The following is a 26,770-nucleotide window of genomic DNA, read 5'->3' on the forward strand; positions in this document are numbered from 1 at the left end:
TGGCACTGCAATGCATGTGAAGTATCCTCACATTGTCTAGATATATTACCTTTGAGTGGACATTAGTAGACAGCTGTCAGAAACCACTTTAACCTCTAAATGGCCCAGCCCTGGGAATAGAGTTAGGTTCCTAGGACCAAGATTTATCAAAAACTTAAAAAAAAAAGATATTTGTCATCAAGAAAGGTTGAACAAAAAATAATCAGGCATAATAACTGCATTTTTTGCTCTCTTTCTCTTTATATATATATATATATATATATATATATATATATATATATATATATATATATATATATTTTTTTTTTTTTTTTTAAATACTATTCACCATTTCCCGCATTAGTGAGGTAGCGTTGAGAACAGAGGACTGAGCCTTTGAGGAAATATCCTCACTTGGCCCCCTTCTCTGTTCCTTATGGAAAATTAGATATATATATTATATATATATGATCACATCATCAGGGGAGACACAAGAGAGAAATATAAGTCAGTTGTTATACATTGAAGAGACGAAGCTAGGGAACTTATCATGTTTCATTTTCCCGTAGACTCATAGGAATATATATATATATATATATATATATATATATATATATATATATATATATATATATATATATATATATATATATGATAGAGTTGATAGAGATGCTCTGTGGAAGGTATTAAGAATATATGGTGTGGGAGGTAAGTTGTTAGAAGCAGTGAAAAGTTTTTATCGAGGATGTAAGGCATGTGTACGTGTAGGAAGAGAGGAAAGTGATTGGTTCTCAGTGAATGTAGGTTTGCGGCAGGGGTGTGTGATGTCTCCATCGTTGTTTAATTTGTTTATGGATGGGGTTGTTAGGGAGGTGAATGCAAGAGTTTTGGAAAGAGGGGCAAGTATGAAGTCTGTTGGCGATGAGAGAGCTTGGGAAGTGAGTCAGTTGTTGTTCGCTGATGATACAGCGCTGGTGGCTGATTCATGTGAGAAACTGCAGAAGCTGGTGACTGAGTTTGGTAAAGTGTGTGAAAGAAGAAAGTTAAGAGTAAATGTGAATAAGAGCAAGGTTATTAGGTACAGTAGGGTTGAGGGTCAAGTCAATTGGGAGGTGAGTTTGAATGGAGAAAAACTGGAGGAAGTGAAGTGTTTTAGATATCTGGGAGTGGATCTGGCAGCGGATGGAACCATGGAAGCGGAAGTGGATCATAGGGTGGGGTAGGGGGTGAAAGTTCTGGGAGCCTTGAAGAATGTGTGGAAGTCGAGAACATTATCTCGGAAAGCAAAAATGGGTAAGTTTGAAGGAATAGTGGTTCCAACAATGTTGTATGGTTGCGAGGCGTGGGCTATGGATAGAGTTGTGCGCAGGAGGATGGATGTGCTGGAAATGAGATGTTTGAGGACAATGTGTAGTGTGAGGTGGTTTGATCGAGTAAGTAACGTAAGGGTAAGAGAGATGTGTGGAAATAAAAAGAGCGTGGTTGAGAGAGCAGAAGAGGGTGTTTTGAAATGGTTTGGGCACATGGAGAGAATGAGTGAGGAAAGATTGACCAAGAGGATATATGTGTCGGAGGTGGAGGGAACGAGGAGAAGAGGGAGACCAAATTGGAGGTGGAAAGATGGAGTGAAAAAGATTTTGTGTGATCGGGGCCTGAACATGCAGGAGGATGAAAGGAGGGCAAGGAATAGAGTGAATTGGAGCGATGTGGTATACAGGGGTTGACGTGCTGTCAGTGGATTGAATCAGGGCATGTGAAGCGTCTGGGGTAAACCATGGAAAGCTGTGTAGGTATGTATATTTACGTGTGTGGACGTATGTATATACATGTGTATGGGGGTGGGTTGGGCCATTTCTTTCGTCTGTTTTTTTTTATATTCCCTGGGGATAGGGGAGAAAGAATACTTCCCACGTATTCCCTGCGTGTCTTAGAAGGCGACTAAAAGGGGAGGGAGCGGGGGGCTGGAAATCCTCCCCTCTCTTTTTTTTTTTTCTTTTTTTTAATTTTCCAAAAGATGGAACAGAGAAGAGGGCTAGGTGAGGATATTCCCTCAAAGGCCCAGTCCTCTGTTCTTAACGCTACCTCGCTATCGCGGGAAATAGCGAATAGTATGAAAAAAAAATATATATATATATATATATATATATATATATATATATATATATATATATATTATTATTATTATTATTATTATCAATACTATCGGTATCATCAGTGACAAGCCGTGCATCACAAAATTCCACACCCTTCCTTCCTTCCTTCACCTTAGGCAACCACACCAAAGACGCAGACACATTACTACTGCCTTGCTTGCCTGTTCTTAACGGTACCTCGCTAATGCGGGAAATGGCGAATAGTTTGAAAGAAAAGAAAGAAATATATATATATATATATATATATATATATATATATATATATATATATATATATATATATATATATATATTCCTATGAGTCCACGAGGAAAATGAAACACGAAAAGTTCCCAAGTGCACTTTCCTGTAATAATCACATCATCAGGGGAGACACAAGAGAGGAATATAACAGTCAGTTGATATACATCGAAGAGATGAAGCTAGGACGCCATTTGGTAAACATGTGATTGTCCAAAACATGTTTGAAAAAAAAAAAAAATATATATATATATATATATATATATATATATATATATATATATATATATATATATATATATATATATATATATATTATTTATTTATTTATTTTGCTTTGTCGCTGTCTCCCGCATTTGCGAGGTAGCGCAAGGAAACAGACGAAAAATGATGGCCCAACCCACCCCCATACACATGTATATACATACACGTCCACACACGCAAATATACATACCCATACATCTCAATATCCACATATATATACACACACAGACACATACATATATACACATGCACACAATTCAAACTGTCTGCCTTTATTCATTCCCATTGCCACCTCGCCACACATGGAATAACATCCCCCTCCCCCCTCATGTGTGCGAGGTAGCGCTAGGAAAAGACAACAATGGCCCCATTCGTTCACACTCAGTCTCTAGCTGTGATGCAATAATGCCCGAAACCACTGCTCCCTTTCCACATGCAGGCCCCATAGAACTTTCCATGGTTTACCCCAGACGCTTCACATGCCCTGATTCAATCCATTTACAGCACATCGACTCCTGTATACCACATCGATCCAATTCACTCTATTCCTTGCCTGCCTTTCACCCTCCTGCATGTTCAGGCCCCGATCACTCAAAATCTTTTTCACTCCATCTTTCCACCTCCAATTTGGTCTCCCACTTCTCGTTCCCTCCACCTCCGACACATATATCCTCTCGGTCAATCTTTCCTCACTCATTCTCTCCAAGTGCCCAAACCATTTCAAAACACCCTCTTCTGCTCTCTCAACCACACTCTTTTTATTTCCACACATCTCTCTTACCCTTACATTACTTACTTGATCAAACCACCTCACACCACATATTGTCCTCAAATATCTCATTTCCAGCTCATCCACCCTCCTGTGCACAACTCTATCCATAGCCCACGCCTCGCAATCATACAACATTGTTGGAACCACTATTCCTTCAAACATAGCCATTTTTGCTTTTCGAGATAATGTTCTCGACTTCCACACATTCTTCAAGGCTCCCAGGATTTTCGCCCCCTCCCCACCCTATGATTCACTTCTGCTTCCATGGTTCCATCTGCTGCCAGATCCACTCCCAGATATCTAAAACACTTTACTTCCTCCAGTTTTTCCCATATATTCCCTGTGTGTCATAAAAGGCAACTAAAAGGGGAGGGAGTTGGGTGCTGGAAATTCTCCCCTCCAGTTTTTACTTTTCCAAAAGAAAGAATAGAGAAGGGGGCCAAGTGAGGAATTTTCCTCTTAGGTTCAGTCCTCTGTTCATAATGCTACCTCGCTAATGCAGGAAATGGCGAATATGTATGAAAAAGAATATATATGTATATATATATTATTGGAGTAAGAAAAGAAGTGAGTCAGTTGTTGTTCGCTGATGATACAGCACTGGTGGCTGATTTAGGTGAGAAACTGCAGAAGTTGGTGACTGAGTTTGGCAAAAAGTGTAAAAGAAGAAAGCTGAGGTAAGTGAATGGTGAAAAACTGGGGGAAGCAAAGTATTTTAGATATCTGGGAGTGGACTTAGTGGCAGATGGAACCATGGAAGCGGAAGTAAGTCACAGGGTGGGGAGGGGGCATAGGTTCTGGGAGCGTTGATGAATGTGTGGAAGGCGAGAACGTTATCTTGGAGAGCAAAAATGGATATGTTTGAAGGAATAGTGGTTCCAACAATGTTATGTGGTTGCAAGGCATGGGCTATAGATAAGGTTGTGCGGAGGAGGGTGGATGTGTTGGAAATGAGATGCATGAGGACAATATGTGGTGTGAGGTGGTTTAATCGAGTAAGTAATGAAAGGGTAAGAGAGATGTGTGGTAATAAAAAGAGTGTGGTTAAGAGAGCAGAAAAGGGTGTATTGAAATGGTTTGGTCACATTGAAATGGTTTGGTCACATAAAGAGAATGGGTGAGGAAAGATTGACAAAGAGGATATATATGTCAGAGGTGGAGGAAATGAGAAGTGGGAGACCAAATTGGAGTTGTAAGGATGGAGTGAAAAAGATTTTGAGCGATCGGGGCCTGATCATGCAGGAGGGTGAAAGGCGTGCAAGGAATAGTGTGAATTGGAACTATGTGGTATACCTGGGTTGACGTGCTGTCAGTGGGTTGAACCAAGGCATGTGAAGCATCTGGGGTAAACCATGGGAAGTTTTGTGGTGCCTGGATGTGGAAAGGGAGCTGTGGTTTTGATGCATTACACATGACAGCTAGAGACTGAGTGTGAACGAATGTGGCCTTTGTTGTTGTTTCCTGGCGCTACTTCACGCGCATGCGGGGGGTGTCATTTCATGAGTAGCGGAGTGGCAGCAGGAATGGATGAAGGCAGCATATATGAATATGTACATATATATATATATATATATATATATATATATTCTTCAAGGCCCCCAGAATTTTCGCCCCCTCCCCCACCCTATGATCCACTTCCGCTTCCATGGTTCCATCCGCTGCCAGATCCACTCCCAGATATCTAAAACACTTCACTTCCTCCAGTTTTTCTTCATTCAAACACCTCCCAATTGACATGACCCTCAACCCTACTGTACCTAATAACCCTGCTCTTATTCACATTTACTCTTAACTTTCTTCTTCCACACACTTTACCAAACTCAGTCACCAGCTTCTGCAGTTTCTCACATGAATCAGCCACCAGCGCTGTATCATCAGCGAACAACAACTGACTCACTTCCCAAGCTCTCTCATCCCCAACAGACTTCATACTTGCCCCTCTTTCCAAAACTCTTGCATTTACCTCCCTAACAACCCCATCCATAAACAAATTAAACTACCATGGAGACATCACACACCCCTGCCGCAAACCTACATTCACTGAGAACCAATCACTTTCCCCTCTTCCTACACGTACACATGCCTTACATCCTCGATGAAAACTTTTCACTGCTTCTAACAACTTTCCTCCCACACCATATATTCTTAATACCTTCCACAGAGCATCTCTGTGGAAGGTATTTAGATATCTGGGAATGGATCTGGCAGCGGATGGAACCATGGAAGCGGAAGTGGATCATAGGGTGGGGGAGGGGGCGAAAATTCTGGGGGCCTTGAAGAATGTGTGAAAGTCGAGAACATTATCTCGGAAAGCAAAAATGGGTATGTTTGAAGGAATAGTGGTTCCAACAATGTTGTATGGTTGCGAGGCGTGGGCTATGGATAGAGTTGTGCGCAGGAGGATGGTTTGGGCACATGGAGAGAATGAGTGAGGAAAGATTGACCAAGAGGATATATGTGTCGGAGGTGGAGGGAACGAGGAGAAGTGGGAGACCAAATTGGAGGTGGAAAGATGGAGTGAAAAAGATTTTGTGTGATCAGGGGCCTGCACATGCAGGAGGGTGAAAGGAGGGCAGGGAATAGAGTGAATTGGAGCGATGTGGTATACCGGGGTTGACGTGCTGTCAGTGGATTGAATCAAGGCATGTGAAGCGTCTGGGGTAAACCATGGAAAGCTGTGTAGGTATGTATATTTGCGTGTGTGGACGTATGTATATACATGTGTATGGGGGGGGTTGGGCCATTTCTTTCGTCTGTTTCCTTGCACTACCTCGCAAACACGGGAGACAGCGACAAAGTATAATAGAAATAGATAGAATATATATATATATATATATTTTTTTTTTTGCTTTGTCGCTGTCTCCCGCATTTGCGAGGTAGCGCAAGGAAACAGACAAAAGAAAATGGCCCAACCCACCCCCATAGACATGTATATACACATGTCCACACACGCAAATATACATACCTACACAGCTTTCCATGGTTTACCCCAGACGCTTCACATGCCCTGATTCAATCCACTGACAGCACGTCAACCCCGGTATACCACATCGCTCCAATTCACTCTATTCCTTGCCCTCCTTTCACCCTCCTGCATGTGCAGGCCCCTGATCACACAAAATCTTTTTCACTCCATCTTTCCACCTCCAATTTGGTCTCCCACTTCTCCTCGTTCCCTCCACCTCCGACACATATATCCTCTTGGTCAATCTTTCCTCACTCATTCTCTCCATGTGCCCAAACCATTCCAAAACACCCTCTTCTGCTCTCTCAACCACGCTCTTTTTATTTCCACACATCTCTCTTACCCTTACGTTACTTACTCGATCAAACCACCTCACACCACACATTGTCCTCAAACATCTCATTTCCAGCACATCCATCCTCCTGCGCACAACTCTATCCATAGCCCACGCCTCGCAACCATACAACATTGTTGGAACCACTATTCCTTCAAACATACCCATTTTTGCTTTCCGAGATAATGTTCTCGACTTCCAAACATTCTTCAAGGCTCCCAGGATTTTCGCCCCCTCCCCCACCCTATGATCCACTTCCGCTTCCATGGTTCCATCCGCTGCCAGATCCACTCCCAGATATCTAAAACACTTTACTTCCTCTAGTTTTTCTCCATTCAAACTTACCTCCCAATTGACTTGACCCTCAACCCTACTGTACCTAATAACCCTGCTCTTATTCACATTTACTCTTAACTTTCTTCTTTCACACACTTTACGAAACTCAGTCACCAGCTTCTGCAGTTTCTCACATATATATATATATATATATATATATATATATATATATATATATATATTTTTTTTTTTTTTTCAGAGGGAAAATCCCCACCTGGCCCCCCCTCTCCGTTCCTTCCTTTGGAAAATAAAAAAAAACGAGAGGGGAGGATTTCCAGCCACCCGCTCCCTCCCCTTTTAGTCGCCTTCTACGACACGCAGGGAATACGTGGGAAGTATTCTTTCTCCCCATCCCCAGGGATAATATATATATATATATATATATATATATATATATATATATATATATATATATATATATATATATATATATATATATTCCATGGGGATAGGGGATTAAGAATACTTCCCACGTATTCCCTGCGTGTCATAGAAGGCGACTAAAAGGGGGGGGAGCGGGGGGCTGGAAATCCTCCCCTCTCGTTTTTTTTTTTTTTTTTTAATTTTCCAAAAGAAGGAACAGGGGGCCAGGTGAGGATATTCCAAAAAAGGCCCAGTCCTCTGTTCTTAACGCTACCTCGCCAACGCGGGAAATGGCAAATAGTTTTAAAAGAAAAAGATATATATATATATATATGTATGTCTGCGTATGTTTATGTATGTATACGTTGAAATGTATAGGTATGTATATGTGCATGTGTGGGCATTTATGTATATACATGTGTATGTGGGTGGGTTGGGCCATTCTTTCATATGTTTCCTTGTGCTACCTTGCTGACACAGGAGACAGCGTCAAAGTATAATGAAAAAGAATAATGTATATGCACTGTGATGGAAATGAATTACTCACAGGCACACTTTTTATATATCAATAGGCTAACTTATTACGGGTGATGGCATAATTGAATTTAAGCATAAATATTTTTGTTGTTCTTAGATAATTATTGACCAAGTCATTTACTTGTGAATCATTAAGCCCTTTCATCATATAGTTAACCACCTGTCACAGATATATCTCAAATGATGCAAAGATTCACTGAGAACAGTGCTGTAATATTTAGATTTAGTTTGCATGAATGCACATAAAACAATTTTTGCTCAGTATTTACAGAATGCATATCTCTATCTGATGATGATACTTATGGCACATAGTATTAATTTTAAGAATGATAAAAGAAATATATGGATGAAGAAACCGGATTGTGAAAGTAGTGTTGGTGTGGAGAAACACAATCGCCTGACTTGGCCTTCTGTTTGCAGTGGCGTGGTGTGATGAGATTCCCCGAACAACTTCTTCGTGGCCGCCACCACTCTGCACCTGCCAACAGGAAGTTCCAGTGTGAGTTTTGTGGCAAGAGTTTTCAATGGCAGAGCAACTTGCAACTACATGTGCGAAGTCATACTGGAGAGAAGCCATATCCATGCCCACATTGTTCGTACCGAGCTACTCAGCGCTCAGATCTTACCAAACATCTACGCATACATACTGGAGAGAAGCCATATGCCTGCCCACATTGCCCCTACCGTGCTGCCTACACCTCGTCTCTCAAGGATCATACACTTGTACATCATCGTGGTTTGGAACAGTCTACCATACCGACAACACAACCACAATAATAATGGCATTTTTTGGCATCTTGGTCTTGACATGGAGCCATCCTAAGTGTTGGTATGTTGGCATTTATTAACTTTATAAGTGTACATAAGGATTGCCAGATTTTTTGTATCCAAGATTACCTTAAAGAGATTTTGCATCAAAAAGATTTTGCATCTACATTTGATTGTGATATTAATGAAAATCTAGCATCGTCTTGCTTCAACTTTAAGACATTATGGGAGATTACAGCATAGAATGCACAGAGGTGATGAAGTGTATAAAAGTGTGGAGTGACAGTAGCATTGTGGCGGCTGGTTGGACCGCTCTGCATGATCTATGCTGCCTGCCATGCCCTCCCTTGAGTAACAGCTGCATGTCGCCCTGTACCTCTGACTATCCCTCTCACCACTGCTACTGCTCATGAGGTGGTCTGACAGTGCTCTCTGTTGCAGGCCGTGGAAAGGGCAGTGGCAGCGTTAGGGGGTGGGCGACTTGTGTGTCCAATCTGCCCCCGTACCTTCGCCTCTGCAGGAGAGTTGAACCGTCATGCCACAGCTCACCGCCTGGACAAGCTCTACTGGTGTGAACAGTGTCATTATCGTTCTGATTCAAAGTCTAATCTTCTGCGCCATCTAAGGACTCACACAGGCGAAAAACGACATGGCTGTCCTGTATGCCCATATCGTGCAGGCCAGCGGTCTGATCTACGACGTCACCTCCGCGTCCATGCTCTCAGACGTGCTCATGATGCACTTCAGTGTAGTCTCTGTGACTTTACAACACCCACAGCTGTTGCCTTTGCTCTTCACATCTTAGAATCCCACTCTGGTGGGAATCATGATGATCCACGCATTGATACTTAAATTGTTCAATGCTTTGACCAAACTAAGAATTGAAAGACTGTTACATTCAGTTTGTCCTCTTGAGTACTTGTTAGTGAATTTTTATTCAGCTTTTTCTTTTGAAAACATGTTAGTGAATTTGAATGTGAAAAAGTTACTTGAGTTTTAGTGTATTTATGTTGTGCATGTTATATTAATGCCACAAGCGTTGGATTCATAAGATTCAGCTGACAAATTGTTAATTAAAGTTTGATAGGTCTGGATTACTTTTTCTTCCAGTTCTGAGAAGGAGCTCAAGATTAATTGCCAAGAATTTATAAAGATAGTTGTATATACATTGGGATGCAGATCCTACCCTCACCCTACAGATATATAGCCAGATACTTACCTCCTCTACTTTTCATTTCAATATTATGTAACAGTACACAATACAGACTAAGGTATTTTTCTTGTTATGTGTTCAAGAGCACCTCTCAGAGTTTAGGAGGCATGTTTAAAACAAAACTAATAGATATTAAAGATCATGATGTAGAGTCAGAACTAGATGAAAATATTTTCTTCAAGTACTTAGTTACATATGCCTGTTTACTTGCTGTTTTTCGTCATTGGTCATATCTACCCATCATTTGAAATTAGCTGGTAGCAGGGATTGTTACTCAAAATTCATATATTTATTTGGTGCTAAGCATATTAGAAAGGAGCTTTTGATACTTAAAATTATGCTGGGTTGTTCATATATGGCAAGTTTCTTTTTCTATAATCATAAGTTTGACAAATAAGATTTGCCATACTGTATTAGTTTTATCATTATTATTCAGAAAAGTAAAAACTTTTTTGTGTGTTATCCTTTCCTGAAGCTTTTTACATTAAATACACTACAATTGAAAGATTTCGGTTATTAGACTTTTTTCTATGAAATAGGTGGCTAAGGGGTTGCATTACTTTCCTTCAAACTGTATAGTTCCCAGTTCACATGGAAAGCCTCCCCACCCTCAGTGAAACCAGCAATGAATGGGTACCATCTCATGATGAGGTGGGAAAGTCAGAGGTGGCATATTGTGATACTAACTACATCTCGCCTTCACATGCAGAGATTAAGCTTTCAGTGTGCCATAACTGGATTGACTTATAAGGGCCTAGAAAGGGTACTCTTTGAATTGTTTTTGATGTATAATGTATGTAGTAACTAAAGAATTTTCTGATAGATGTATTTGTAAACTATATAAAACCCTACAAACTTTTGGATAATTCATGGCAAAAATTTACATTTTGTGTAAGAATATTTCATAGATACTTCATTGTTTTTATTGTAAAGCTCATTAAACTTAATCAGTATTCACCTAAGAGCAGTTAATCCTATGGTTTCTGGTATCAATATTCAGAACCTTAGTTTGTGTCTGACTAAATTTTAAAGAAGTTTTGGTGGAATAAGAATATTTCACATAAATATTTTTTTTTACTGAATGAGTGACTGTTTTTCCAAAGTTCTAAATTAAAAATGGTTTGTCATTATTTTGGTTGGTTACGGATCATATTCTCTGTATGATGCTTTATAATGCTCCCAAGAGGTAAAATGGGGTAAAAATGACTGAGGTAGTTCCTTTTAGATGTAAACCATGTCCTCTACAAGTCAGCTTATGAGGCCATTAAAATAACTTTAGTGCATGAGGTAACACAGTGCTGGTATATGCTGTTTTGACTGTAGGTTATCTACTGTATTCATCATCCTTTCGTGCTGTCGGATAAATTATAGAACGTAGCTGAAAGAAGCAGAACAGAGTAGAAACATAGTGAAGTGTTTACTTTGAATTATATATGTATTTCTTTCATCTTAATTACAAAACAAAGTTCCAATTCATAAGGATTATCATTTGTAGTGTGGTATATTGTATATACTCGTTCATAGTTTGAGTTTTTAAGACCAAATTTATAGGCAAAAAAGTAGTGAGGTCAACCTATCCATGGGTAATAGTTTTGTTAAGTTGAAATCCATTGATGATAGAAAGGACTAGGAGCAACTTTTAACTTCAGACATGAAAAATATTTACCAGTTATTGCCAGTAAATAATGGAAACGAAAAATATATACCAGTTAGAAATGAGAAGCTTTGCAGTGCCTTCAGCAGAAGCTCACCAACTTACAGTAAGCCAACTTACGTTACAACATGCTTTCAGTAGTCAGTGTCCAAGTTCTTAGCACAGGCTAACTTTTCATATCATATATGGTATCATATTGTTGACTTTAAACACTGTTGATAGGGTAAGTTGGTTTTAATGGCATCCTGCTGGTAATCAAATTTATAACAATGTCTCTAACCTCATTTACTGTAGTTTATCTGGTGCAGGCAGTATGAAGTAGAAAATACCAGTAAATGAAGAAATTGGAAGAGAATATACGAGAAAGATACTGTTGGCTATTTTTGGTAGGACTGAGGGAGAGAGTACCAGCTATTTTGTCTTTTTTGGCGAGAGAGTCATGCATATATCTGTACTGGCATTTGTCTGATGTCATGTATTTTTTTTAATACGAATACTTGTGAATTAAAAGTACCATGTCATCGTATTATATACAAACTTTTTCTGGAAAATAAGAAGCAAGACAATAAAAGTGTAAACACAGTTTCAGCTTATGGTAATATTCAAGGCTGCTTAGGAAAGGCCAATGCAAAGGCAAAGCCTCTCTGACCAGGGCTCTGTTGTATCAGCAAGAGGGTATTTGTTTTTCAAATTGTTTTCAGTTAAAAAAGTGTTACATCACAAGTATATTTTACCTTAACTGTTCCTGAATTGATATATTCTCAGAAATGGATAGTAGTTTTTCTGAAACATGATGTATTTCAATGTAAAATAGGATAAAACACATAAAGAAAACAAAAGACTTTACATAGCCTTCCGATGTTCAAGAGATGTTACTCGTTTTTTTAATAGTTTTCTGTTAAAATACCATTATATTACAATGATATTCTATTTATGCTGTGCTTGATGTAATACATTTACGGACTCGTAATATTTTTGCTGAAATGACGTACATATTACAGTGGAAAGTGGATAAAATCATGATTAAAACAATCGTTTTTCGCCTTCTTTCGTTGTTCAAAAGATGTTGCCATTATTGCTTTTCAAATTGTATTACACTAATGTTCTATCCTAATTGATTTGAATAAATACTTGCAAGGAAACATACAATATTTTTGCTGAAAGTACCTGCATTTCAGTGTAATGATTTGCCTTCAACGCTCGGTGTTTCAGGCTCGGCAAACCTTAGTTTATAGGACGTAGAGTGGGTTTTTTTTGTAATGAGGATTTTCAGAAATGAGTTTAATATGCCATAATATATGGTGCTTTATTACCCTAATTTGTTGTTCCATTACCCTCAAAACCTTGGGTTGACCTATACACAAGGCATATCATAAATTGATGATTTCTTGGGCAAAAATCAAGGGTCAACCTAAATGAGATGAACTTGTAGACGAGTACATACGGTATCTATGCATAAATGTGAATACTTGGTGCGTGCTTCATTCTTTTTACTTTGAATATTATTCAGTATTTTCTTGAACATGATAGTACCTTCTGATATTTCACAAGTATTCTGCTATTAGTGTTGTCCATAAAATACAAATATGTTCATATTACAGCACTGATGTATTTAGTTAACCAGCAACTTTTAACTTCATCTATAAGAGTTTATGGTTCATAAGTGAGGCACAAAGTTTGCAATGGAATAGTCTCTTCATTAAGAAGAGAAAATTAGAAATATCGATTGTTTCGTTTTGAGGACATTTTGTACTAAAGATTTAATGTAACTTATTGAAATCTTAGAAGGATTTAGAAGCTCATATTTCATACAGGAATATTGACAAAATGCAATTTTTTGTAAGTTGTATTCTAAATCTAAATGTTGGGATAATGTCATTATATACTCAATATAATTATAGTGATTGCTGAAATGATGTGATTTTATGTGGGGTTTAATTTACAGTAATTAGTGAAGTTAACTTAAATGTTCTTTATCTATGATAATGCCATATCCTTAAAAGCCCTTAGTTTTATACATCATTAGTTAAGTATAGTGTAGCTAATGGATTTTCAAGAAGATTTTGGTTTATGAACTTCCATTAAGTCATATGTTTTGGAAAATTAGACTGATTTGATTTAAACTACACCAGATGACTCCGTACAAAAAATAAAATATATATATCTTTTCTTTCTTTTAAACTATTCGCCATTTCCCCCGTTAGCGAGGTAGCATTAAGAACAGAGGACTGGGCCTTCGAGGGAATACCCTCACCTGGCCCAATTCTGTGTTCCTTCTTTTGGAAAATTAAAAAAAAAACGAGAGGGGAGGATTTCCAGCCTCCCGCTCCCTCCCCTTTTAGTCGCCTTCTACGACACGCAGGGAATACGTGGGAAGCATTCTTAATCCCCTATCCCCAGGGATAAAATATATACATATGTGCACATATGATTTTGTAAGGCTAAGATTTGTAGTTTCCAATTTGAGCATCTTATAGCCTACTTTATTCTTTCTCTTTCCTCAAGTTTTATGCTGCCCAGATAGGGTAGTTTGAAGCATACAACAGTCAGTGTATGATGAATTGCAGTGTATGAGGCTCATGAACTAGATTATGAGTAGTTGAGCTAAAATAACTAAAATAATTATTTCAAAATCTTAAGCAGAGAACTGTAGTAAGAATCTATTTTTACAGCAAAGGAACCAAATAATCCTCACAGTCATTATTGTACTAAAATTTGACAGAATTGATGAGATGATTATTGATAGAACAAGATTAGATGATGAAGATGATGTATCAGAGCTCACGCGTGACAGTGACTAACCATGCTCTAGATTTGTCACACTCATCTTGTGTACTATAGGTGTATTTGATGTTTGAGTGAGTGCATCTGTTTGTTTATTTGATATGACTTATGGATATCAAGGAATGTTAGAACTTTTTCATTGTGTTTTAAAGTATCGGATACTATGTGCCAGGAACTTTTATCCTAACTGAAGGATAGTTACTTAATGTTTAAGGCTGTGGAGAGAAAAGGGATCCATTTTTTAGACGTACCAGTTTTTTATACCTTATTATTTCCTGGATTTAGAGATGATAAAGCTGTCTGTGTTTGCATGACTCTGTTTGTGTTAATATGTCTGTTAGTTTGCCTCCTCATTCATTTTCTTTTGGAAACCGTAAAAAGAGCTTTGTGATAGAGAAATGCTTATTACCATAGCTTAGAAAGTTGACAAAATCTTTCTTCTTCATCTGAATCAACTGTAACTTATGATCCTTTAAACTAATCAGAGAATGAAATTTGTGCTTTCTTTTATCTTGTTTATAGTTCCGACTTTGGGAGCAAAATATATATAGAGTACCTCAGTAAAGATTTTTTAAAACTTGAGAAATCATGATATAATTAAGAGCAAGTAATCATTATTAGTTAAAACTTATGCTGGTTACTTGCTGGAAATTGTTTTCTTGATCTGAAATTTAGAAAAGAATCTCTTAACAGCTGTGAACACTAACATGTAAGAAGGCTGTGATCGTAACCTTATAATCCTGAAATCATGCTTTAAACTTGTACATTTGAGTTTCCTCTTTTAGTATTCTTTATATAGTGGCATTAGAAGTTCCTAATGTCAATTTGTCAGGATTTGAAAATCTTAGTTGATGGAATTAATTCATGCCCTGTATTTGCCATTTTGTCCCTGGTTTCCATTTTTGATTCAGAAATATGAGTAGGTGATCCAAATCATGAGAAATTCCCTTATTAGATATTTGAGTCAAATTAGTTTTATTCTCATCATCAGCCATACAAGCTTTTTAGGGAATGTTCTGAATACTAAAATGATACACAGAGCTTTCCTTAAAGAATCTTAATTTGTAACAAAATCATTTTTTCATATAATGGTATTGCATTTGAATTTATTAAGAAATTGAGGTGAATGTTGTTCACTGGTAGGTAAGGATTTTTATTGTATGTGTAGATCATGGTGAGGTGCCTGAGGATTGGCAGAATGCATGTATAGTGCCACTGTATAAGGCAAGTGGACTAAAGTGAGTGTTCAAACTAAAGAGGTAACATTTATTTGAGTGCACTTGGTAAGTTGTATGGGATAGTATTGATTGAGAGGGTGAATGTATGCACAGAGCATCAGACTGGGGAGGAGCAGTGTGATTTCAGAAGTGGTGGTTGATGTGTGGATCAGGTTTTTGCTTTAAAGAATGCGTGAGAGAAATACATAGAGAAACAAGTGGATTTTTAGGTGCCATTTATGGATGTGGAGAAACCAAATGATAAAGTTGAGAGATTCCTTGTAGAAAGTCTTAAAAGTATATTATGTGGGAGGTAAGCTGCTTGAAGCAGTTTTTATCAAGGGTTTAAGGCATGTGTACAAGTAGGAAAAGAGAAGAGTGAATCATTCTAAGTGAAGGCTGGTATGTGGCAAGGGTATGTGATGTCACCATATATGTATATATATATATTTTTTATTTGTTTATGGATGAGGAGGTGAGGGAAGTAAATGCAAGAGTGTTGGACAGAGAGATGAGTATGCAGTCTATGAGGGATGAGAGGGCCTTGGAAGTGAGTCAGTTGTTGTTTGATGGTGGTAGAGCATTCAGAAATTGGTGACTGAGTTTGGAAGTGTGAAAAAGGAGGAAGTTGAAAGTAAATGTGAATAAAAAGCAAGTTTTCTAGGTTTAGCAGGGTTGAGCAATAGGTTAGCAAGGGTGTGAGTTTGAATGGAGAAAACTGGAGGAAGGGAAGTGTTTTAGATATCTTGGAGTAGACATAGCAACAAATGGAACCATGGAAGCAGAAGTGAATCATAGGGTTGGGAGGGGGCAAATGTTCTGGGAGCGCTGAACAAAATGTGGAAAGAATGTTACCTAGGAGGGGAAAAGTGGATATGTTTGAAGGTATAGCATTCCAAACAACATTATATGGATGCAAGGCATGGTCTATAGATAAGGCTTTGCGGAGGAGGTGTGATTTGTTGGAAATGAAATGTTTGAGGACAATATGTGATGTGAGGTGGTTTGATCAAGTGAGTGATGGAAGGGTAAGAGAGAGGTGTGGTAATAAAAACAATGTGGTTGAGAGAGCTGAAGACAGTGTGCTGAAATGGGTTGGACATATGGAGAGAATGAATGAGAAAAGGTTGACAAAGAGGATATATGTTTCAGATGTGGAGGAACAAAGAGATCAGAGAGACCAAATTGGAGGTTGAAGAATGGAGTGAAAAGGATTTTGAGTGATTGGGGCATGAACATGCTGGAGAGTGAAAGTATACGTATACAAGGGATAGAGTAAATTGGAACAATATGGCATACTAGGGTCAACCATGGAAAATTCTGTGAGGTATTTTTGTAAATAGGGCGCTCTGGTTTTGAAGCATACATATGATAGCTAGGGAATGGTTGTGAGCAGATTAGTCCTTTCTTTTTGTGTTCCTTGCGCTACCTGACTAATGCAGGAAACAGTGGTCAGATATAAAAAGAGAAAGATAGTGATGGTAAGCAATTTTAGAAAATCTAATTTTATTACCTCAGCTTGTAAGTGTATAGGTTTTCAAGCTATGAAATTAAATAGAAAATGTGGGAAGTAAGCTAACTGACACAAAACAACATTGATCAACTCTCCAGAATTAGCAGTTTAATTTAGTATTGATTTATATACTGTATCTGTAGAATTAATTATGAAAAGTACATGTTATCTTAATCTATGTACTGGATTTTTGATTTCCAGAGTGGCCTTAGGTAAACTGCTAACATCTTTAAGTAAGGATGGTATTCAGTGAAATTTAAGTCAGAGGTGTCACTCATAAGGTCTTGTTTATGATTTCATTTTTCTGCCTGAATAGGACTATTATTGATGCACACTGCCCATCCAGAGGCATTTTCAGGCTGACAGTTGATATCTTTATTCATCTTATTTCTAATATTTTGAATCAAAGAAAAAATTGATAGTTTTTTTTTTTATAAAATCTTAAGGCATTCCCTCTATCTAAATTACAGCTGATTCTCAAATTTCCAGTAAGATCACTTCTGGACTACTTGCACATGGTTATTCACATAACAGAGGGTATTAAGTGTGAGGATAATTTTTCTCCACTTGTAAGGTGACTGTGTTGTGTAACCCTACAGCCTTTGATCAGGAAGTTTGCTTTTTATCTAGTATGTATGTATGGAAGACCATTACTTCCAAAATCTTTTAAGACATCAGTTTAATGCACCATTTTTCCAAATTAGTAGCTTCAGATGGTTCGCTTCAGGTTAGTCTTTATTTTTTATTTTACAAACGAATTGTAAATCCTCAAACATTGTTGAAGAAAATACCTTCATTGGGAGTTATAAAAAAAAATTGTGATCTTTGGACACATCAACCTACCTTGAGCCAGGAAATAAGGTGCATATCTTGTTCTTTGGTATGCATGTTCAATGTTTTGTAATATAAGTACTACTTGTGGAATTATGCAATGTTTTGTAAAATGGTAATTTTGTATGCTACAATTTAAGTCAACTTTTGCCTTTAGTTACATTAAACTCAGTGGTTGATCCCCTTCCCCCCTTTTTTCCCCACCAAGCACAAAAGAGGTGATTTTGAATGCAAGAGATTCCTTGCTGATTCTTGGACAAAGCTGATGACATATTATCAACTATATGTTGCAATGTTTAACTTAACATTGCAAGTTTGATTCAGCACCTAAGTTAGAATTGAATTTGGAATAATATTTTCCTGTAGCTGGAATAGTGGTGTCATGATAATGAAAAGGAGCAAATTTATTGTTATTAACTACGGAAGTAAGGTTAGTGTCAGCAGTGATATTTACTAAACAGTCATTCGCAAGGTGATTGTTAGTAGTATTAGTATTGGAAATTATTGTACTTATATTAATTCAAAGTGTTAACATCAATGCTCGCAAATGTATTTTCTTTTCTACTCTGTCCAACTTGGTTTTGGTAAGAAAATAATGTCCCAAAGTTCTCAGCTCAGCTTTTTCAAAGCTTGAAGACTCGGACTCAAAACACCTTTTTATATTTCTTTATGATGAAGCTTAGATGATTAAATTCAGAAGACAGCTGAACTGAAATTACCTAAGGTTATGTATATTCAAACATTATTGTTGACACTCTTGTGGGGACAAGCTCTCCAAATGTATCCTATACAAATGGATTATTAATGGATTATTAATGGCATTGGTTGAACTGATGATAAAAGATCAGTTGATTGATTTTCTGGTAAGGTTATGAGAAGTCTATAAGGGACTATTTTCAACAGTGTTATATTTTTTGTTACATACTGGCAATTTGCAATTACATCAATATATAGATTTTTAATACATCACATTGTAAGTGTGGCTGGCGAATGTTGTTTCAGAACGAGATGTCTCTCATTGTCACTCATTCAAGCAGCTTCTTTTTAGAATTTAGTGTAAGATATAAAGATATCATGCATATTGTTGATGATTATAGTTTAGCATTGTGTGTATTATAAAGAGAGAAATATAAAGTATATTTTATAGATAATGTTATATATCTCTATCCTGTAATTTTTGAGTCTTTTTATAAGGATGATGACAAGAATGGGAATAGTGGATCCATAAATTTATGTGAGAGGATACAGACTGTCTTTCAGAAAGAATTACAGTACTTTCAGGTATACAGATGAGGAAATATGTAACAAGCTGTTCATATCTTATGTAAGTCCCGAACTAGAATATACTTCCACCGTTTAGAATGAAGAGTGTATAGAGAAGGTTGAGAGGAGGGCAACAGAGATAGTACCAGAATTAAGAGAACTGAGTTTCAGGAAAAGGTTAGAGGCTTTAAATTAGCCCACCTTGGAAGTGAAAAAAATTAAGAGTGACCTGATCATAACATTAAGGTTTTTAGAATTGATTGATAATGAGGACAGTGAACAGAGATGTAGAGATAGACCAACCATAGTATGTAAAAGTAGATCAAGCAAAAACATTGTTAAAAAGATGTAAAAGGAATACTTTTTATAGAATAAAAATGGTGGCTGAATGGAATAGCATGTCTGAGGACATGGTTTGCAAGAAGCATGCATATATTAAGAAGACTGATGTTAGAGAATGTTCAAGAATTGGGACCCCATGAGTGTGTAACTCCTACCTCTGATGACACAAATAGGTAATGATACATTTAAGAAAGGACAAATCAAAAGTACTTACTAGAAAAAAGTTGAAAATAAAAGCAGATGAACCATGGAAGACACACCTTGAAAACCAGGAACTTGAAACTAAAAGTGAATTATTTTAATGAATATTCATAATAAGAGATGACAGTACAATGCTCATGATGTGACAGAAATTTGGCTAAATAAAACAAGAAAACATGAAGCCAATTTAGAACTTTATGAGACCTCCTGTGTTGAGATGATAAAAGATGATAAACAGGGAGGAATAACATTATATTTACCAAGCAAATCAGAAAGGAATCCTTTTGTGAAAACTAACCAAAAGAAATATGAAGTTGTTGCTGTAAATATTCTAGCAAAAAAAAAAGTGAAAATCATGACTCAAAGTCCACCCAAAACCTAACTAGAGGAATTCATTGTTAAAGAAAGGGGGAGAGGAGAATAAAGAAACCTAAGCCAAAAGTAATATGGACTAAAAACTTCAACTTCCATTCTGTAAAATGGAAAGATAATGGAGCAGACTATGGATGTAAATTTAATGAATAATGGGTCATCAGAAGAGAGAGCAGATAAAGAAAGCAATGAACATATGTTAAACAATCAGTCTAGCACCAGTTTTATCACATACCGGTTAGAGTTGATAATTTTTACTTTTCTAATTACAAATGATATGGACCTGTTCCCCAACACTCAAGAAGATAAAACAAACATGGCAGATCATGACATTATACATTGTACCCTTTAGACACAAGACAAACAGTATAACATGGGAGAAGGTGTTATAAATGTGAGAGACCTAAGCTTTATGACAAAACAAACCAATAGAGATATATAATTTTGTTGAAAAAATGAATTGAAATTATATCTTTAAAGAAAATGATGTAATCATTAATACAGCAACATTCTGTGAGAAGATGAATAGAGGGCTCATTGCCTATTACAAGAAAGCCTGGAAGAATGAAAGAAGAAGTCCTGAGAAAGAAGAATATTATTGAGGAGAAGAGAGGATAGACTGTTGTGATACCTCTTCTCCTCAAACAGTGGAGCTGTGGAATTTTCTTCCTTCTCTTGTTTTTCTACTTTTTCTCTAGCCTTTATAACTTTAAGGGTCAGGTCTACAAACACAAGACCTCTGATTAATTTCTTCATTCTTTTTCTCTTCATCTGAGATTGCATGATTGAGACATTTTGCCCATGTCACATTGGTCACTAAAGAAAATTAAAAAAAGATGAGGAGAGCAGGAATTAATCAGGGAAAGGTAGAAGAGCTTAGAAAAAATATGGAAATGCTGATAGAAAAGCAGTAAAATCATAAAGAAGAGAACAAAGAGCATATGAGGGGAAAATAAACTGTAATATGTATAAAAGTCCAATATTATTGTTCTTAGATGTAAACGTCTAAGAAAAGGAAATGGACCCATCAGGGTAGGAATAAGAAGTATGAAAATGACCCAAAGAAAATGTCTGTGATGCTAGTGAATCATTATAAATCAGTAGTCAATACAGAAGGTAGAGGAAACATTGATGGTGAGATATTTGATGACTTGGTTGAAAATTCCATGACAGATATCAAAGCAATGGATGAACTGAAAGGAAATGTGACAGTCTAAACAGAATTTCACTAAACTTTTATGACTCATTTATTGCACATTTTTTTCTTGGAAAAGTTGCCACATGTTCATAAGAAATTAAGAAAAATATTATTTTTTATTATAGAAAATATATTCATATCATATATTGCTGAAGAAAATACCGATGAAAGGTGTATACTTCCTTATATATGGTGTTGAGTGTACACAAGAGGGCTCTGGCTCGTGGCATGGATCCTCACTGTTTATATATATGAATTTATTTCTCTGTTTTGATTCTGTTCTACATACACTTAAACACATTACACAGTACAGTTTTTAAACAGGATGAATAATATGCATGGGACAAAGTGAATTGGAGCATATTAGTTTAGTATACAGGTTGTACCTCTTTAATCTGGCAATAATGGGACGTGGCCAATACTGGACCACAGAAAATGCCGGAAAACAGAAATTCACCCCTAAGTCATGCACAGTTGACAATCTGATCTCATTGTACTCGCACAAAATCTTTACAGAAGTTCCTTTAGCTAATTTTCTTCAGTAACTCCACCTTTTCAAGCTTAGATAATGATTTATGCTTAGGCTTATTAGCAGTAGCACCATCTTCTGCACCACTTGGTCTCTTGAATGACATTTTGAAGGGCTAGAATATAGCTGAATTTAAGAAATTAACAGGACTGTTGATTAGTTCAGCTGAGTGTAAACAGATTTTGGTGCCTTATCACTGCTAAGAGCACTGCCCTGGTGGCAGATTCACATCTGTTCCTGGTGCTGAAATAGCAAATTACGTAAGAAAGAAAAACAGTTTTCATATTATATATATGAATTATTTACTTATTCACATATCATTTATGTAGACAGAACAATCTTGACATGAATAGATGGAAAGCTAACTTTGTTTTCATCAAAGATATAAACAATGATACAGGAGAAATTGTTTCTTTTACTATAAAGTTGTGTATGATGGATGCTGCATAAATCAGGCTTCCTGCAATGATGACAGAATTACACTTATTTTGACAATATTTATGGGTGACAGTTGTGTATGTTACTTTTTTTTAGAAGTGATATTAGGTTGCTAGTGACATTTGTGGATAAGTTATGGGATAATACATTAGCTGGGAATTCAAAATGATCAGCAGAATACCAATGCAGTGATTAGGGCTTGGAGCATGTCCAACATGATTCCATGGTAGTGTTAGGGAGTACATTAAAAGTCAAAAAGACAAAGAGAGTAATAGCAAAACCATTGATGCTTGATGGTGCAATCGAGTGTAGATGATGTTAGTACTGTGTAAAAGAAGTAAGTATAGTTGTGTGTCTCCAATAAGCAGGGGTAGATTTAAAATTCAACTGAAATATAGAAGACCTGTTGTTTGACTCTGCATGTATTAAAAATCTCTGAAAGAGTGATCAAGAAACATGTATTAAGAAACTCAAGCAATAATATCCAGATAATGAAGGTCAACATGGATTTGTACCAAGCAGCAGCTACTAATGCACCACCAAATGATATGTAATTCAGACACTTATGCAAGGTAAGAGAATGGATACTTTCTTGACTTTGCCAAGGCATTTGTACTTGAAAAATTATTAAAATGAATGTAGAGGTAGATTAGGAAGATGGATGAAGGAGTTTCTTACAAACATAAAATTTAGTTTACTAGTTATTGGAATTATGTCAGATGAGAAAGTTGTTTTATCAGGAGTTCATCAAGGAATAACAGTAGCCTCAGCATTGTTCACAATAATGGTATCCACCACAGACAATGACATAAAAGGAAGTCTTGTATTATATTTCACAGACCACATCTGAATAAATAAGAGAGTAAGCATATAAGAAGACAAAGAGAAAATGTGAAAAAAACCTAGACATGATCATAAATGGCCTAAGGAGAGTCTAATGTAATTTACAGAGAAATTTGAATAACTAAGTCATAGAATATATGTAATGGATACACCCTATAAAAAGCCATTAGGATTGGAAAGAAAGGATAGGAGGTAAAGGAAAGGCTAGAAAGTGGAGATGAGATAGATAAAATCAAATTATGTGGTTAGGTACTGAATTGATGGGAAAGAGAACTTTCACCTTGCAAGATAAGAAATTGATGATGGTATTGTTTATCATATTTATAGAAATAAACTTGAGTTCAGAAGCACTTCACAAACAGAATCATTGAAATGTAACATTTGAATTATAATGGGAGGTTAAAAGAATTTGAGCACTACAAACTAGAGAGAACTAGAGAATGTGCTTTGATGATTAACGTCTCAAGAAGGAAGAAACATAGCTATCAAATTTGCAATAAACCTTGGAACAAACCAAAAAACAAACCAGAATTTTGAATAGTCCAGTAAGAAATATGAAGAGGCCATTAAATGTTCTACCAAGCGAATATGAAATTGGCATGCAGGAAACCATGATAAATTGATAAAACTTTTTCAGGTGAACCCAGGATTAAAAAGTGTGCAGTGAGGACTACACACTATCCCTGCTGATTGGCAAAATCTTACTATAGGTTATACATGTAGAAAGTGAGATAGGTAGGTAGGTTGGTACTATAAAGCATGTCCTTCAGACAATGGATACTAATGGAATATCAGCATTATGCCCTCATTATCTTAATTTTAATCGTTAATGAAATATTATGATTAGCATAAAGTTTGCTCAGCATTGGAGAGAAAACTGCATCTGAAACAGAACATTATAATGTGGGAATAGCACTCTTTGTGCATAAGTGAAGACTTATGATGGTTCCTGCAAAACATTTCCCAGCTTTTTGGTCATCCTGTAATTGGAATCTGTGGTGGAGTTCAGTATTCCTCAGCTGTCTTTCCAGTGCTTTACTGTATTTCTCACTACATCCTTCCATCACTCCCATGTACTCCCTCACACTATATCCCCAACAGTTCAGTGTGTTTCTTTCATGTATCTCTTTATCTTTTCTCCTGGCCAAGCATATGTTGTGGTCTTTATAGGTCCTTTTTTTTTTTATAACCACCAAGCTTATGTACTCTCTTAGTAGTAGAAGTAAACTGGTTCTTTGACAGAGATGCTTTGTGTCATGGAATATATCACCTGAGTAAGTTAGTGATACTAGTTTCAGTCTTTGAACATTCATACAAACCTGTCTTTTATTCCATCCTGTTGCAAATTGATTTTTATCATTAAACAAGAAAAAGAGCATTATACACCTAATTCATTATCAAAAGTTATTGGTTTACTGGATGAGAACAAGAGCACTCATATTGCTTAGGAAAATATGACTTGATTGAGGCAAAGAATGAAAATACAGTTCTCTGGTGATGATTAAGACCTTCGCTTCTTTTACTCAGCTGCTTGAGCCTTTTCTTATTAGTTTATTCAGTTATATATAATCATATTCCATTACACTGTTATTACAGTCTTCATTAAATGATGCACAAAGCACATATTTTAAATTTAGATATCTCATGCTAGTCCAGAAGCAGTATATTTGTTGTGTGAATCCATGCTATTTCTTTCATTTGATGAATCTAGCCAAAGATGGTGGGTTTTGCCCTTCACTGATACAGCCATCCTTTCACTGACAGGAAATAGTCAATTTCCCTTTATTTTTTAAGAAAAACTTTGTGGAGTAAACATGATTAATGGAAATATAGGAGTATGGAAAACATTACTTGCACATTTGGTAATAAGACATATTGCTGTCTCAAACCATTTTTGGTTATGTGTCATTCAGGATATTTAGCGGTAGAATATAAGCATCTGTGCAGCACTGATTTTATTTCGTCAAAAATGTAGTGAAATTCATATTTTGCCAAAAATTTTCTAAAGTCAAATTCTCATTGGTATATGACCTTTCCAGACACTTTTTACCTTCCTCAAATTTTAGTTGTCAATTTTTATGTTTGTTTATTCATTTCTCTCCAAACTATTACTATATCTTAAAAAGAAAACTAAATAGCTGTTGTACATTGGTACTTTAACTTGCCCTAGAAATATAGGTTCAGTAAGGTATGGGGTGAACTTATTATAGGAAGACCATCACCTTATCGTGGACATTGAGAATTATGATATGGGTTGGTGGGAGGGACTGACGGCGGTGTTTTATGTTGCAGTACGATGATGGCGATGTGGATCCAGGGGAAGCTGGGGACGACCTGTACGACGACGTAGGAGCTGCAGGGATGGGGGGGCTGGAGGGCTACCCAATTGGCATGCTGCCACAGTCACTTCTCTGCCCGCACTGTGGTCGAAGTTACACCCACAAGTCCACTCTTCGGCGGCATCTCCGAGCACACACAGCTGACAAGCCATATGGGTGTGGTATGTGTGGCTATCGTGCTATTCAGCGATCAGATGTGACACGTCATATGCGGACTCATACTGGAGAGAAGCCTTATTCTTGTCCTCACTGTTGGCACCGTGCCTCTCAGTCAGGAGACTTAGACCGGCACATTGTCTCTGTGCATCCAGATCGATGCCACGAGTGCCAAATATGTACCCACCGAGCACCCACACGTGCTAGTATGGTCATGCATGTGCGAAAGAAGCATGCTTAGTGCATATATTTTGGCCTTTATATTGAAATTACTTACACATAGTGATCAGAAGTATGGGTAAAAAAGATGTTGTTTACATCAATATTTTTATGAGTAGTTAGCTCTTACAGACTTGAAATAGATATAGAAGAGTTTTTAAACATTTTCACGGGTATGATGATATAAAGAGGTCTTCAATATAGTACACTTTTAGAGGATATATTTCACAAGTCAAAGATATCTTGCTTGGAAATATTTCATAGTCATTGTGATTCAGCTGCTCATGAACATTGATTAGTTAATGAAAGAAATATGATGGCTTTTCCCAAGTTCTGTTTCATCTGTAATGGACAGTAAGTCAAAAAGAATTGCTTGAAATAATCAAATTGAGATAGCTTTTTCAAGAAAATTTTCATGACAGCTTAGATGCAGTAAACATACATGTATTGAGAACAGTATGATAGAGAAAGCAGGTTCCAATGCTCTTGATATTTTGATTGAATTTGATTAATTTTTGCATAAATTTATATTGGTGCTTCCATTTTTTACAAACCCATAGTTCTACTTTTGTTTGCATAGGATTGCAAATTAAGGTGTCTAAAAGTTAGTTGTAATGTTTCTTTTATACTGATTACTGTTAGGTCTAATCTTGATCCTTTGATTAATCCAAATTTGTCTGTTATGGTTGTCTTGTGTTATAACCATGGCAGGTTAATCCTGTCACTAGTGATACAAAAGTCAGTTCTTAGATTAGAAGGAACATTAGCCATGTTACATCACACTGCTTCTTCTATTTTTATAACAGTAAACAGCAACTTCAGTTTGGGTATGATATTGAAAATCAATATTTCTCAAATCCTTAACCTCTTGAAACTCATGGTCCAGCACATTTGATTTAAGAAAACCACCAACTCAGAGCATCTGTTTCCAGGAAATGATTTCAATA

The 26,770-nt window shown here is 36.8% G+C and overlaps 1 protein-coding gene across 9 annotated transcripts in view; it reads left to right on the top strand.

Moving 5' to 3' along the window:
- Nucleotides 1–26,770, top strand: part of LOC139751952 (uncharacterized) — a 331,514-nt gene that overhangs the window by 271,726 nt on the left and 33,018 nt on the right. For 2 of the 9 annotated variants that reach the window (XM_071667681.1, XM_071667673.1), the window contains exon 5: nucleotides 9,153–19,074. The exons of 5 other annotated variants lie outside the window; for them this stretch is intronic. In XM_071667681.1, the coding sequence (XP_071523782.1) occupies nucleotides 9,153–9,563 (411 nt within the window). In that variant the 3' untranslated portion in view covers nucleotides 9,564–19,074. Of the gene's footprint in view, nucleotides 1–8,363; nucleotides 8,754–9,152; nucleotides 19,075–25,401; nucleotides 25,861–26,770 lie in introns of those variants that run through there. 2 more of the 9 variants (XM_071667668.1, XM_071667684.1) reach the window with 2 other exon arrangements.

This window comes from Panulirus ornatus, chromosome 12 (genome assembly GCF_036320965.1).
Source record: "Panulirus ornatus isolate Po-2019 chromosome 12, ASM3632096v1, whole genome shotgun sequence".
Taxonomy (NCBI): domain Eukaryota; kingdom Metazoa; phylum Arthropoda; class Malacostraca; order Decapoda; family Palinuridae; genus Panulirus; species Panulirus ornatus.